Genomic DNA, 14,520 nt, shown 5'->3' on the forward strand with positions numbered 1-14,520 from the left:
CACACTTTGCCCTTCTTTTTTTTTTCTTTGTATCCTCCCCACCTTTTTTTATTTTGGTATCCGAGATGGAACTCACAACCTTGTGATTGTAAGGCAGGTGCTTATGCCACTGAGCTAAATCCCTGGTCCACTCCCCCCCCCTTTTAAAATCCCCTTTCAGTCATTCTAAATGTGTGTGTACAATAAAAAATGATATACTATGAGATACTAACCTGCTCTCAGGCTCCAGTCTGCAGCAGATAGCGGCTAGGGGGAAAAAGGCTGGGGGGCAGTCTGTGGGGACAAATTTCTCCCAGAAGAGCTTCACGTTGAGGCCAAAATCCAGTGTGCGGGGCAGGCAATCAGGATCTGCATACACTTGTCCAATGATCTACAGATGAAAATATGGTTTACATCTAAAGTGTCTCCCAAAAGTTTCATGTTTGGAGATAGGGCCTAATTGGAGAAGATGTGTCATTGAGTGCATGACTTAGAAGGGTGTATTTTTATCGCTGGCTCCTTCCTTTGTCTCTGCATCTTAGACATCATGATATGAGTAGTTTTCCTCCACCAGGTCCTTGCAACATGCTGTTTCTTTCTTGGCCTGCTAACCATGGACTGAACCCATTCAAATCATGAGTCAAAATAAACATCTCTTCCTTTGAATTGCAGATATTGGATATTTTGTTGCAGAGACAGAAAAGCTGACTAATACAAATATGCAGAAGAGGGAGTGGTAAGAACCTAGATTAGAGGGCGGGGATTTAGCTCAGGGGCACAAGTGCCTGCCTGCTAAGTGCTAGGTCATAAGTTTGATCCCTGGTACCAACAAACAAATAAACCTACCTAGAGTAGATAGACAGCTGTCTCTCATCCCTGTATTTCCAAATCTTGCTAACCCTCTTGACTGAGAGTCTGATTAGTGAGGAAGGTTTAAAAAAGGCCTCAAGGGTCGGGGGAGAAGGGGACATAAAAAGAATTAAGATGTGTTACACACATGTACCAACTTTCCACTGTGAATGTAATCATATGTACTGCAAACATATAATAATTTTTTAAAAAAGGGGCCTCACTTCAGCAGAAGCACAATGACATCTGTAGGCTGGCAGCTTCCACTCATCCTACCCTGCCCTACTTATGACTATATCATCTGTCAAAGTCAAGACTATGAGGCAGAGATTTGGGTTTGATTTATGTGGAAAACACTGACACGTGGTTAATGTTCTATATACATTAGCTGTTCAATTCATATCTATTAAAGGAAACAAAAAAAACCCCTTTTGTCATTATTCTAACCATCCCTTATCTCTCTTCTCTGACACAATTTTGTTTTGAGGAACTACAGAAGCATCTGAATGAATGTGTTCAGCTTTGAGATATACTGAGCAATGCTGCCATCTGACTGCTAAGCTACCAAAGGCAGATATCTTTCTGTTACTTCCTCTGTACTTTAGGTACCTAGCACAGAGACAGAACTTCCGGGAATGGCTACTTTCACTTGCTAGGTAGGAGAATCACCAGGACCTGTGAAAGAAGGATGGAGTGGCGGTGGGGAACAGGGGACTGGGAAGGGCTAGTTTGGTCTAAGAGCTAAATGGATAGTACTGTGCCTTTCCTACTCAACTTCTAAGTCTCAACTGCTTCTTACTGACCGTGTAACTTAAGAGCTAGCCACTGCCCCTTTCTGAACCTATTTCTTTACCTGAAAAAAAGCTGCTTAGTTGTTTTTATGGGACTAGTAAGATTCAAATGTGGCATATATTATAAATAATAAAATATTATACCTATATTAATTTTATGGCAAGTAATTCTTTCCTAGGAGGAGTCCCAGATCTGCGGCAGGGCTAAGCTGGTAAGACTGCTGTCTCAAGAATAGCCTTGGTGCTAGAGCTTACCTCACAGAGAACGATCCCAAAAGAGAAGACATCCACTGTCTCGTCGTAGCTCTTTCCTTGAGGAGCAGAGGAGAGCAGTCTGTTAAATTTATATGCTTTATGTGCTTCGTACTAGGCTTGGGTCAAGCCAAGCCACAGCCAATAACTAGGGTTTGAGTAGGTTCTGTGGGGAATGACCCAAAGGCTGATCAGAATGACTCCACTTGAAAGTTATCTCGCCGGGCGTGGTAGCTCACACCTGTAATCCCAGCACTCGGGAGGCTGAGGTGGGAGGATCGTTGTGAGTTCGAGACCAGCCTGGGCTGCAAAGTGAGCTCAAGGCCAGCCTGAACTGCATAGTGAGACCCCGTCTTAAAAAAGACAAAAAAAAAAAAAAAAAAAAAAAAAAAAAAAAGAAAGTCATCTCAAACTGGCTGTGGGGTACATGCCTATAACCCAGCGTTCGGGAGGCTGAGGCAGGAAGATTGCAAAGAGTCTGAGGGCAGTCTGCGCCTTATAGTGAGATCCTGTCTCAAAAAAAAAAAAAAAAAAAAAAAAAAGGAATGAAAGAAAGAAAATCAGCCCTGAAGGACCTATTTCAGAGAACTGCATAGTACAATAGAAAAAAACTGCACCTATGGGTTCATTCACGCTCTGTCACTAGCCAGCTGCCCGCTTTTGGGCAAGCCAATGAATTTCCCTGGGCCTTACACTCTGGAAAGGATTGTTACCACACCACTTCTTTTTTTTTTTTTTTTTTTAATTTATTTATTTTTTTGTCTTTTTCCTTTTTATCGGTACCGGGGATCGAACTCACGACTGCCTGCTTCCAAGGCAGGCGCTTATGCCGCTGAGCTAAACCTCCAGCCCCTACCACACCACTTCTAAGGCCTCACAATGTGTTTCAAGAATGCCAGCCATCATAACTAGCTGGTTTGAGCATTATCCTCTAGGGGGCAGCACACTTCAGTTCTCAGCCTGGAGAGGGAAAAGGCAGAGTGAGCAGTGGTAAATTTATGGTAGGGGTGCCATGGTGGGTGGTTTGTTATCAGTGAAAGCTCTAAAAGGTTCCCCATCACCAGAGAATGAGGAATAATTTTCTCACCCTGAAAGCAAAAAAGGCAGTCAGACCTCACCCTATGTCCAGGATGGCACACTGATCACTTCCCAACACTAAACTCAAAGAAGACAGAGGACCAGCCTGACAGGGTAAAAAAATCATCCAACCAGGCATGGCGGTACATGCCTATACTCCCAGCACCTGAGAAGCGGAGGAGAAGGACTGCCCGTGAGTTGAAGGCCAGCCTAGATTGCCTAGGGATCTTGTTTCAAACAAACAAAAAAAGCCATCTAGCCCTCAGCTCTGGGAATCTGGTTCTACACTTTACAAGCCTCCCCAGAAGCTTCCAGGACTTGCCTCAAGATGTGGTTTCTTTTGACCCTCTGGGGCATCCCCTCCTGGGCTTAACAACTCACCATTCAGCATCTCAGGAGCCATCCAGTAAGGGTTTCCTACTACTGTATACCTCTTCTTACGGTCACTCTTGCGCAACGTGCGTTTCTTAGTGGTGGCCTTCTCCACTGGGGGCCTTTTCCTCTCTTCCACTATGAGCCGTGATAACCCAAAGTCTGCCACCACCACAGTCTTGTCCTGGTAAGATAAGGGCCCAGTCAGGACCAGGTGGGGATGTTTTCAAACTGGTTCTCTAACCTTTAAGGTATGAGTGCAGGCCAAGAAAAGCCATTAAGAGGAACAAAGTACACAGCAAAGGAGAGTCATAGCAGAAAGCTCTGCTACTTTCTAGCCAGACATGGCTGGCTGGTACTTGTGCTTTGATCAGTTTGCCACTGCCTAAAATGGGGTTTACAACAGAGCCAGCGGAGCCGTACAGTGAGATGGCTGTAAAACTTGGAATAGAACTGAAAGCCAGCTAAGGGATTTCTTTGGTTTTGGTTTTCCCTTGCTTTGCCTGGTTCCTAAAAAGATTTGAAGTTGTTGCTAGGAATAGGATAAGAGAAAAAGACAAGATAGAGGCAATCAGTGTGGGAAGTGAGGGGAGATAAACTCTTGGGATAGCTACAGGGTAGTCATGTGAAAAGGGATTAAGATTGTTTGGTACATGTCCAGAGGGCAGAACCAGAGCCAACTGATGGACACCCAAGAAGCCAGGTTGTAAGTCACCAGGAAAAATAACACTGTAACAACCACAGAGGGGCAGTGGGAGGAATGATGGCCTCACACCCGTCACTATAAATTAACTAGCTATAGGATGAGCAATTAGCTACTTTCTAGGACTATTGTGGATTAAACCAGATAATGTGCTCTATCATTGAACTACACTGCTAGCCCTTTTTAAAAGTTTTTCCCCTTTCTCTTTCTTTCTATCTGTTCTTTCTTCTTTATTTTTTTCCAAGACAGGGTTTCACTATGTAGCTCAAGCTGGCCTTGAACTCACAGGATTCAAATTTGCTGTTCTCCTACCTCAGCCTTCCTGAGTTCTAAGATTACAAGTACTGAATAGTGCTGACTCCGGAGTCTCCGGGGTGGGAGGCAAGTGCGCTACCAGTGAGCTATATCCTTAGCCCTAAAGTCCCTTCAATCAAATAATTTCAAAACTGCTGCTGATAGAAGGTGAAAGTGTATCTGCATGTGTCTGGGAGCTTTTAGAAGACAGAGGAAGTCACTGGAGATAGCAGGAAGGGCAAGATAGGAGCCCCTAGGCAACATCTTTGGCAGGAAGCCACAAGGAACAGTCAGCTTCCTTTAGGACAAAGAAGCTAGGAGGGCCAGAAGGCTTAGGCAAGCCCCAGAGCAGTGGGACATACCAACTTGATGAGGCAGTTGTGTGAGTTCAGATCCCGGTGGATGATGCACATAGAGTGCAAATAGGCCTGGAACAGAAACATGACTCAAAAGGTCAGGAAATTAACCAGACTTTGATTCCAGAACTGGGGGTAATGGAACCTGCTCCTCTCCCCGGCCATAACCACCCACCATTAGAACCCAACTTGGACAATGTGGCTGGGTCCCCCTATAGCCAATGTTTTGTCCCAACACCAACAGAAAGCCACAGGCAACCTGGGCTCCTTCCCTGCACTGTTTCCATTCAGCGTGACCCACCCTTTTTTGTTCGGCAATCACCAGTCTGGGTGACGTAAGCCCCACTATTCTCTTCTAAAGGCCCCAACTCCAATGGCCCTAGGCTTGTGTGCCCCTCTTTACCCATTCACTTATATCAAAACCATCTGAAGTGAGTGCCCTCAGATGCACTTCTCCTTCCGCAAACTATGCTTCAGCTACTTTGGATCTTTTCTGCTGTGGTGGGGCAATTCTGGTCCAACCAGCTCTGTGTTCCTGACATTTATCTCCTTTAAGGCTCCCATCTCCTCATTTTCTCTGTACTTTAACCCTTCCCTGTTGCTGTTCTAATGTTTATAAAGAATTTTCAGTTGGCTATTTTCCCTCTCCAGGCCTCCACTTCTGGCTCTTGTGACTCTGGGGAGCCACTTCCTTTTTTCTCACCTTTTTCCGAAAATGTGGAAGAGGAGTCAAGTCCCCTCTCCAGCTCTTACCCTCCTGGAGATGCTCACACACCATATGACTGACACAGCCACAGAGCTCTTCCTGCATCTCTGCAGCTCACAACCTGGCTGCCTGTAGATCCCTTCCTTAAGGCTGTCCACATCTCTCCCATGCTTCCTGCTCCTGAGACCTTGGTGTGTTTGGTTTTTCTTTCTACTCAGTTCGTCTCAAAATCATCTTTTCAAAGTTAATCTCTACCAATCATATGGATGCCTCTTGAGTACACAGCTGTGGCTGCCCCTTCTTAGTACATAGCTAAGTGACCAGCAGCCCACCCCAAGCTCCTGCTTCCAGTTAGTTTCCTGCCCAGGAGATCCTGGAAGGTTCTGCTAACAGAACAGTCTTGGCATGTAACAATCCCAGCTCTTAAACCTGTTCCCTGACTCTCCCTGGTAAATTACTCAAGTTCCTTAAGCTGCCCTGCCCCTTCCTGCAACTGTTGTTCCTTAACTCTTGATTCTGACTCCATCCTGCCTCCCAGTCTCTGATCCCTACCACTACCTCAATTTAGGAACCTGAAACATTTCATTTGGCCCCTCTACCCAGTTCTCCCTGCCTGACACTCACCCATATCCATTTCAACCTACTGTTTACCCCAGACTCACCTTGGAAAACAAACAAACAATACAACACAACAAAAAAACCCCCACAACTCTGGTCACAAAATTTTGCTTAACATATCTTCTGTCTTTTGAAGCACAGCGACCTTAATCTACCTCCAATCTACTGTTCCAGACTATTTTTAGTCCAATCTACATAGATTCCATGGTGAGGAGAAGTAGGTAAAATCTCAGGTGTAGGGATCAGACTGACTAGTCAAGATTTCAAAAGTGTTCCTTTTAGCCTCAACTTTTTATCTGGAAACAAAAATTATTGTGAGGAATAAACATGTTCATGTGTGCTGATCTCTTACCTCAGTGCCTGGTATACAGAAAACACTTAGTAACTATCAGCTGTTTTGATTACTAAGATTGGATTCTCTCCGCCCAGGTTTTTTTTTTTTTTTTTTTTTTTGTTATCGGGGCCCAAACTCAGGACTTCGTGCTTAACAGGTAGGCGCTTGTGCTGCTGAGCTAAATCCCCAGCCCTCCTCCCAGGTTTTTACTGTGATCTCTGCCAACAGGAACTTTTATCTAATTCTGACTCATCTTTCAAGGTTCATTAGAATTCATTTCTCCCTTCCTTCCCTCTGATTTCCTAGGCTGTGAGATACACTGCTTGCTTCAACAGTCCTCAGCCCCTATACACCCAGTGACACCAAGATTGGATCACCTTGCTCTACAGTTTGCCTCTTCAGCTTGCCCTTAGATTTGGAAACCTTTGGGAATGGGGCTGTGACTGAAAACAGAGGTCCAAGCACAACTTCAATAGCACAGAGAAAAAGTTAATAACTGCTGAATGACTCAGCCATATAAGCTGCCCAGGATAAGGTGTCTACCTTTTAGTGGTCCCCCCAGCCACACCTCTCTCTACTCTGGTGTTGGCAGGGCTACTGCTAAGACTCACCATTCCAGAAGCGATGCCTTTGGCAAACCTGACCTTCTGCTGCCAAGGGAATGGGTCCTGCAGGGTGGAGGAATACATGTCAGAGACTGTAGTCCAGGTCCCATGGGTCAGCACAGTGAAATCTCTGTCTCTACCTAGTGTCACCCAGCATGGTCCCCTGGGGTCAAGGCAAGGCCTCTATAGCCTTCATGGCTCTAAGTCAGTAGGACTCTTGATAAGTGACTCTTTGATAGTCTCCTAAGACTTCTGATGACTGGGATCTATGCTCACCACACTGCGTAGAAAGTCCTTCAGCGTGCCCCCCTCAATGTACTCTGTCAGCAAGTTCAGCTTCTTATCCTTGTACAGCACACCAATGAACTTGAGCACATTGGGATGGTCCAGACTGCGCATCACTTTCACCTGGGGTTGGGGAAATCACCAGAAGTTGGGAGTTAATGTCACATCAAGTCCTCCATGTCTCCTCTATCCTGGGATTGACCTGATAAATGTCAGCTGCCTCTCGGATCTCCTCCTACCTTGTGTGACGTGGTTGGGCACTAGGATCAGGAAGAGAACCCTACTACTCAGATGGGATGGCTTGACAGGCATCACCCTAGGGATCCTGCCTTTCTAGGAACTGCTCTGGGAAACAGGTATAGAAGCACCCAAGAGTAAAACAAAGGTGGGGGAGGACACGTGGACCACAGTGTTCCTGACTGTAGCTGCTCCATGAAGCAATGTGAGAAGAGTGGTGAAAATGGTAGGCGCTCAAGGAGTATCAGTTCTCTGGGGACCCCATATCGGGCTCTCTTCAGGAGATTCAGGAGGCAACTATCACACTGAATTATACCAAATTGATCTGTTTTCCTGTTCATTACCCTCATAACCTGAGAGTTACTCTGATTCAAATCTCATTTGTTATCATATCCCTTATACTGGACTTGTGCTATCCTTAGTAGGTATTCATTGGAGAAATATTTATACTAAGATAGAGGGAGTGGGGAATGTTCTAGTGTTCTTTTCCACTCAGTATTTAAGACAGTTGAACTAAGTTTTCTCCAAAAACCACTGTTTCCAATAGTGATACCAAATTCCCAGTCCTCCACTTTTCTTTTTGTAATATTGCCCAGGCTGGCCCAAAACTCTTGGACTGAAAAAACAAAGTCAACAACAACAACAAAAACTCCTGGGTTCAAATGATCTTCCTGTCTCAGATCCCCAAGTAACTGGCATTACAAAGCAACTGGGACTACAAGTGTGGTGGCAGTTTCAACCCCTTTTCTTTATTTCTCTTGCACTCATCCTCCTCTTTTTTCTTTCTTTCCTCCCGTGCCACCTCCTTTTCTGGTTTTCTGAGTCAGGGTCTCACTGTGTAGCCCAGGTTGGCCTCCGACTTGCAGTCCTCCTGGCTCAGCCTCTCTAGTGCTAGAATTATATATGCAGGCATGCTGGGCTTCAGGTGGTATACACCTGTAATCCCAGCACTTCGGAGGCTGAGGCAGGAGGATTTCTGCCAGTTTGTAACCTGGGTTACACAGTGTCCTGGCCAGCCTGAACTGCACCAGTGAGACTGTGTCAAAAACACAAAACAAACAAAGAAACAAACAAAAAACATGCTGGGCTCCAATCCTACTTTCTCACCTCAGTCAGAAAAGTCTTCTGTGTCTCTTCATCACATCGAATTAACTCCTTCATGACCATCACTTTGCCTGTGGCTTTATGTATCACCTACAGGGAGACTGTCTGTTAATGGTACACAGACTGGAGGAAGATTTGAAGATCTTTAAGGTCTATGGGCTGGGGGTGTAATTCAGTGACAGAATGCTTGCCTAGCATGTGCAAGGCCTTGGGTTTGATCCCCAGCACTGCGGAGGTGGGAAAAAAGGCACTATGCAATTGATTATCCCATCTGTTGGAGATCACACACTGAGCCATACCAGATCAGAGTGACAGAGTTCATGTGTAGAGGACACAGCACGGGGCAACAGGGAACTCTTCCCTGGAAAGCTGGGCATGCACATAGGAGAGTCAAGAATCCAGAGAAAGGAAACAGGGAAGGAGGTAGGAGGGCACACTGCCAAGCCAAGCAGGGGCTCTAGTCATTTGGCATAGGAGTGAGTCTTTTGGGTGAACAGAAGTCTGGGAGCAAGAGGGTCAGTGCCACAGACATGCACCAGAGGGCTGGGCGGGTTGGGGGTGAGCTCTCCAGCCCCACTGCCCCACAAGCTGAGACACATGGCTTACCTGACCCCCCCTCCCAGCTCTCAGCAGAGGAGGAGAGAAAGAGAGAGAAGTTAGTCTCTGAGACTGTTCACCAGGGTGGCAAGAGCCACTCCTCCTTGTTTTCATTGTAGCATGCCAGCACTGGGGCCTGTGGGCACGGCTCAACCCAAGCTGGGTCTCCAGAACCTTAAGCTCACTGTAGCAGTGATATGGCCTTAGGTGGTGGTGCTGGTGGGGTTGGGTGGGGGGGGCTATACCATCACCCACAGCCAGGAAGGAAGCCTGGTGTCCTGAAGGGGGTATGGAGTGTGGCTGTGTGATGAGAACTTCCCAACAGAAGATGGGGGGTGCGGGGGAGGGTATAAGAATGTAGCAGCTATTTCCTGTGCTCACCTTGATGGCCTGTCCAAAGAAGCCCTTCCCCAGGACCTCCCCATGGATCAGGTCACATGGTCGGAAGATCTGCTGTGAGTAGCTGCTAGAACAGCGGAGGGATTCTGAGCGGCTGATGTCACGGCTGAGCAGCAGGGGCTCCTTGGGTGAGCTGGGGCCAGGGGACTTGGAGATACTGTTACTGCGCCTACAGATGAGGAAACATGAAGGCTGAAGGTAGCACCTCTGGAGATCCATCTTTTCCAAGGTCTATAGTTAGGATGCTATAGTTTGAAGGACTAGGGCTCTTATTAAACAGGTATGTTGTTTTTGTGCTATAGATAGCCCAAATAAGTAGTTTATTTAAGTATGGTAAAAACTTACTCAAAATGGGAAATCTAGGGGTTAGGGATGTACCTCACTGGTAGAGCTCTACATCCCTAATCCTAATCTGTTAAAAGTCAGGAGATCTTGGTTCAGTGCTCACTACTGAAGAAAGAAAATAAAAGGAAGGGAATGAGGTGGGGATACCCTAAGTACTTCCCACCTGGAACAGTTAATTAGATTCTGCTAGCTTGTAACATTCAGTGTTTGACAGCACTATAGCCAGTAATTAACTAGTTTTTTTTTATTTTTGGGCCAGAAATCAAACTCAGGACCTTGTGCTTGCCATGCAGGGATACTTACACCACTGAGCTATATTCCCAGTCTTCGACCACTTCTATCTGCTTGATTAAAGAAACTAACTAGATTAGTGCTACCATCCAAAGAAATGAACACATGGGATTTTTAAATATTTTGTTAATCTTTATACCTGTCCATATTTCCTAAATTGTAAGCTAACAAGCACATATGATTTTATAGCAATAAAAAAACTATTTTTACTTTTTCAAAAGCACCTAGCAGTAATAACAGATGGTAACTGTTATTTTCACTTATTGAAGAAATCAAAAAAAGGCTAAAGATGATGGAGTAGGACTAGAGGTGAACTACATCCATTGAAACTTCTCTTTTACTGAGCTACCTGGAAAGGACTGAAGCTGGATGGCTTTTGGCTTTCCTGCCTCACAAGTTTGCCTACCTTGCTCTTTTGCACTGCCTTCTGCTGATTGTGCCTGCCGCAACACACAAGGTGAGGTGCCCTCTCTACTGCATGGTAGCCCTTCAGGTACCTGAGCACTTTTTGGTTATTGCACATCTTCCCTTTTCCAGGCCTTGCCTCTCCTAATTCAACTTGGCTGACCAAGGCAGCCACAAGTGGTGAGAGCAGTCTGTGGGGAGGGTTCAGTTTCCAACAGCACAGAGGACTGTATTTGATTCAACTTGTTGGGTCAGGGCATAAAGAATCTGATTTCTATTGAGTGTAATAATATTTCACATTTACTGAGTATGGACCCTAGGCTGGCACTGCACAATTTTGTGTCCTTTCCACATTTAATCTTAATATAATTGATGAGACAGTCACTTTTATCTTGTAACCCCATTTTAGATGTGGACACAGAGCTTCAGAGAGATGACGATTTGTGAAGGAAGGGGTTCATCTTGATGTGGCTATTTCTACCTGAAAGCCCGTGCTTTTGACTCCTGTAAATTTCCCTACTTAGGGCTTTCACATGAGCTTTCTTCCCCGCTCCTTCAATGACTTGGCAGATTCTGAGGTGTGGCTTTGTTGGTCCCTCAACTTCAAAACATGTGCAATCATCTCTCACTTAATCATTTTCAAAGTTCTTATATATATTTATTCAATCCTACCTGTGCCCCTACTCAACCCTGAGCCCTGTACTTCCGATATGTTTCCCTTTAGAGTCCAGCATTAAGGTCTAGCATCACTGCTCAGCTCAGGAATTTGGCAGATACAGCCTGATCCTCTGGTTTCTAAGGAAACCTGGCAGAGAGTTGGTTCTGCACAGGCCCTGGCTATGAACTATGATTCCTATGGGACAGCATAGGCAGCACAATCCTTTATCTGGTCCCTGGCAAGCTGGTTCCCTTCCTAATTCTGGTGGTTTTCAAAAGTGAACTCAACTTCTGAAGAAAATAGACATAGGACAGAAGTGCAATAGGAGATGGCACCTCAGTGAGCGTCTCCTCAGAGTCCCTTCCAGATTTTCCTTGGTGTCCAGGGTGCTGAGGGTATGAGAGTGTCTCGTATTCTGCATGTGGGGAGAGAGCCGAGCATCGAGCCGCAGCTGATCCAGGCGCTGGGAGACTGGGTCGTGTTCTATCAACAGCTGAAGTGTCTGACTCGTTTGGTTAACTGCATCCTCCACCTGTGGCCAAGAGCAGTATAAGGCTGGCTCCCATAGGATGCCCCATCCCACAACGCCTACTGCCAACCCAGATGATCCAAGCACAGTATGGCCAATGTTCAAATTGGCTAGTAGTGGCCTCCAGTTACCAGTGGCCTCACAGTGCCCTCTGTCTGGGATTGTGTCAGTTTCCTCATCTGTCTGATTACCCCACTGCTCTGGGAACCTGCTAGGCTGACACAGGAAGTCACCAATGGTCACAGATTCAGTGCCAAAACAAGACTGGCTTGGGTGGGTAAAGGTAAAGGCCAGAGCCTGATCTCCCAGAGAGTTTGTTCCATATCTCACCCCCATAAGTCAGACTAGACACACACTGTACCTCCTCCACTCGGAGTGTGCGGACAGGGGTCCCATTGATCTCCAGGATGCGGTCCCCAGGGTGGATGGCATTGCGATTGTTGGGACTGATATGCGTCCGGTTGACTCTAAGCCAGGCAAGAGTTATGGCATGGTGAGGGCATTCTAAAAACTCACCTCACTCACCTCACTGATTCTCCTTGTATAGGGAAGGTTCATCAGGCCCCAGGCTCCCACTGACCCTCAAGACCTAGAAAGGCACCCACATAGAAAGGCAATATTCCTCCCAGGATTCTTAGACTCAATGAAGTCACTGAGCCTCAGGGAAAGAATTGAACATTCTCTTTCCTATCTGGAGTTCACTTCCTCTCACCCCCAACTTGTCTCTCTCATATGGATCACTCTAAAGCCTCCTAACTGGCCTCCACAACTTTAGGCTTTCCTCCTCTGCTACCTAACATTTATCCCAGTGATCCATCTAAAATACCAACCTGGTCATTTCACTTTTTTGCTTAAACCCCTTGACGAATCTGTTGAATCTTCTTAATTCAGGCCCCCTATGCTTAACAGCCCTTCTCTGGCTATTCTCAATCTGTGTTAGACAACCACAGATTCCTCCCTCTGGAGTCATGCTTCTCCCTCTTCCCTGAGCACAATTCCCTCCCCTCTTCATCTAATGAGCCTGTAAGAGTAGACCTCTCGCCTCTTTCTGATTTCCTCAATGCTAGTACCTCTCATCTAGGCTGTAGGCTTCAGCTTCATGTCTAATACACAGTAGGTACAGAAATAGTATTTACAGACTAATGGACTACTAGTGTTTCATTATGGACTACTAGTGTACTATGTGGACCAAACTCTTGCTTCATTTGGTCTGTGGTCTGGACCTATGATGAGATCTTAACCTCTTCTATACCATAGACTCCATTTTCTCCTCTTTCCTCCCATTCATTTACTCAACCAATGAAACAATAATCAGTGTACACCTACAAATTCCAGGTCCTGGGCGTGCAACACTAAACAAGTTCCTTCTGGAGTTTTCATTCTATTTAGGAGAGCAGATGATAATCAAACTAATACACATTAATCAAGCCAGACAATTTCAAGGAGGAAACACAATCTGAAAGCTGACACCTGAAAGGTAAGACATTCTGGCTTTAAGTAACTGGTGGGAAGAAGCCACGACAGAGAGAACACTAAGTGTCGAGGCCGGGGTGTGGTTACAGCACAGTGACCTCCAGGAGAAAGTTGGGTGATGAAGATGATAGGAACTCTGCATAGGACTTTAGAGACTGGAGCCCTTTTCCTTCCATCTGTGGTTTTGGTCAAAAACCTCTGCTGAAGAGTTCTCAAAATACTTACTCTTTCACTTGCACAGTGGTGGCATAGTTGGAGCAGGCACTCTCCACAGTCACAGAGAAGCCCCGTCTGCCCTCAGTGGTGGCTGGCATGGAGATGAGTGTGACGGAGTAGGGCAGCTGATCTTGAACAGACTCTGTGGAGAGCCGCTCAAACATAGGAGCCAGCACCACCTCATTGTGGCACTTCCCACTAAGGAGAGGGCACAAAGAGGACTGAGTTCCTTGAGTCCCACCTGGAAGCTTCCCAGCAACCATACCCACAGCCTTATTACTATCACCCTCTTTCCTTAATTCTCACTGGCAGCTCGCAGTGAGGCTCCTGTGTTCTCTAGGGGTGGGCTATGACTGAGGGTGGTACACTAGGAGGAACTCTGTCGCAGGGGTGAGCAGCCCATGTTCTCTTGTTCTCCTGACTTTCAGTGAGAACTCTGCCCAGCTCCTGTTCCTTCCTTAGGCACTGAGTTTTTTGTCAATTAAAGCAGTTAGACTAGGTACGCTCTAAAGGGTCCTTGCCTTTAATAGTCTGGGATCTTCCTTGGTGACAATTTCCCAGCCATTCTCTCCCTCTGGGAAGACTGCAGGATATAGTGAGGTTATTCTCATGGTACTAAGGACAGAGGGCAGAGAGATGTCAATGGCCCTGCTTATGGATTACAGAATTATTTTACAGCATTACTGTGATAAGAACCTAGTGCTCTGATTATCCCATTAGTCTTTCCACTCAAATCATGCTGCCACCTGTCCCTTTCTCCTGCTACCTTGTGGGGGACTACAGACATAAAGTTGCCTCTTACCAGTAAAGTGAGGCATGCTGTACCAGGGCATATGCATCCCCATCCTCAATGATCACTTTGCAGCTCATACAGGCAAAGCACTCTGGGTGGTACTTGAACTCTCCAGCCACCTGTGAGCAGGAAGAAGAATACAGAAAGAAGAAACGGGTTATCACTTTTGCTGGAGTGGAGATGGGGTAGCGAGCAATATCCAATCAAGAATCTGTAGACCTCAGTCAAAATCTACAGTTTTCAATCAATTTT

General features: G+C 46.1%; 1 protein-coding gene across 5 annotated transcripts in view; it reads right to left on the bottom strand.

The window, feature by feature from the left end:
- Positions 1–14,520, bottom strand: part of Limk2 (LIM domain kinase 2) — an 88,509-nt gene that overhangs the window by 2,808 nt on the left and 71,181 nt on the right. For all 5 annotated transcript variants that reach the window (XM_013141729.3, XM_063225927.1, XM_063225925.1 and 2 more), the window contains 12 exons: positions 14,278–14,387; positions 13,485–13,673; positions 12,148–12,253; positions 11,593–11,789; positions 9,541–9,727; positions 8,566–8,652; positions 7,213–7,344; positions 6,943–6,999; positions 4,680–4,745; positions 3,330–3,504; positions 1,875–1,930; positions 213–370 (listed from right to left, as the gene is read on the bottom strand). In XM_013141729.3, coding sequence (XP_012997183.1) covers positions 213–370; positions 1,875–1,930; positions 3,330–3,504; positions 4,680–4,745; positions 6,943–6,999; positions 7,213–7,344; positions 8,566–8,652; positions 9,541–9,727; positions 11,593–11,789; positions 12,148–12,253; positions 13,485–13,673; positions 14,278–14,387 — 1,520 coding nt within the window. The remainder of the gene's footprint in view (positions 1–212; positions 371–1,874; positions 1,931–3,329; positions 3,505–4,679; positions 4,746–6,942; positions 7,000–7,212; positions 7,345–8,565; positions 8,653–9,540; positions 9,728–11,592; positions 11,790–12,147; positions 12,254–13,484; positions 13,674–14,277; positions 14,388–14,520) is intronic.

Source organism: Cavia porcellus, unplaced genomic scaffold (assembly GCF_034190915.1).
Source record: "Cavia porcellus strain 051 isolate PalLab524CR breed Dunkin Hartley unplaced genomic scaffold, mCavPor4.1 scaffold_16, whole genome shotgun sequence".
Lineage (NCBI taxonomy): Eukaryota > Metazoa > Chordata > Mammalia > Rodentia > Caviidae > Cavia > Cavia porcellus.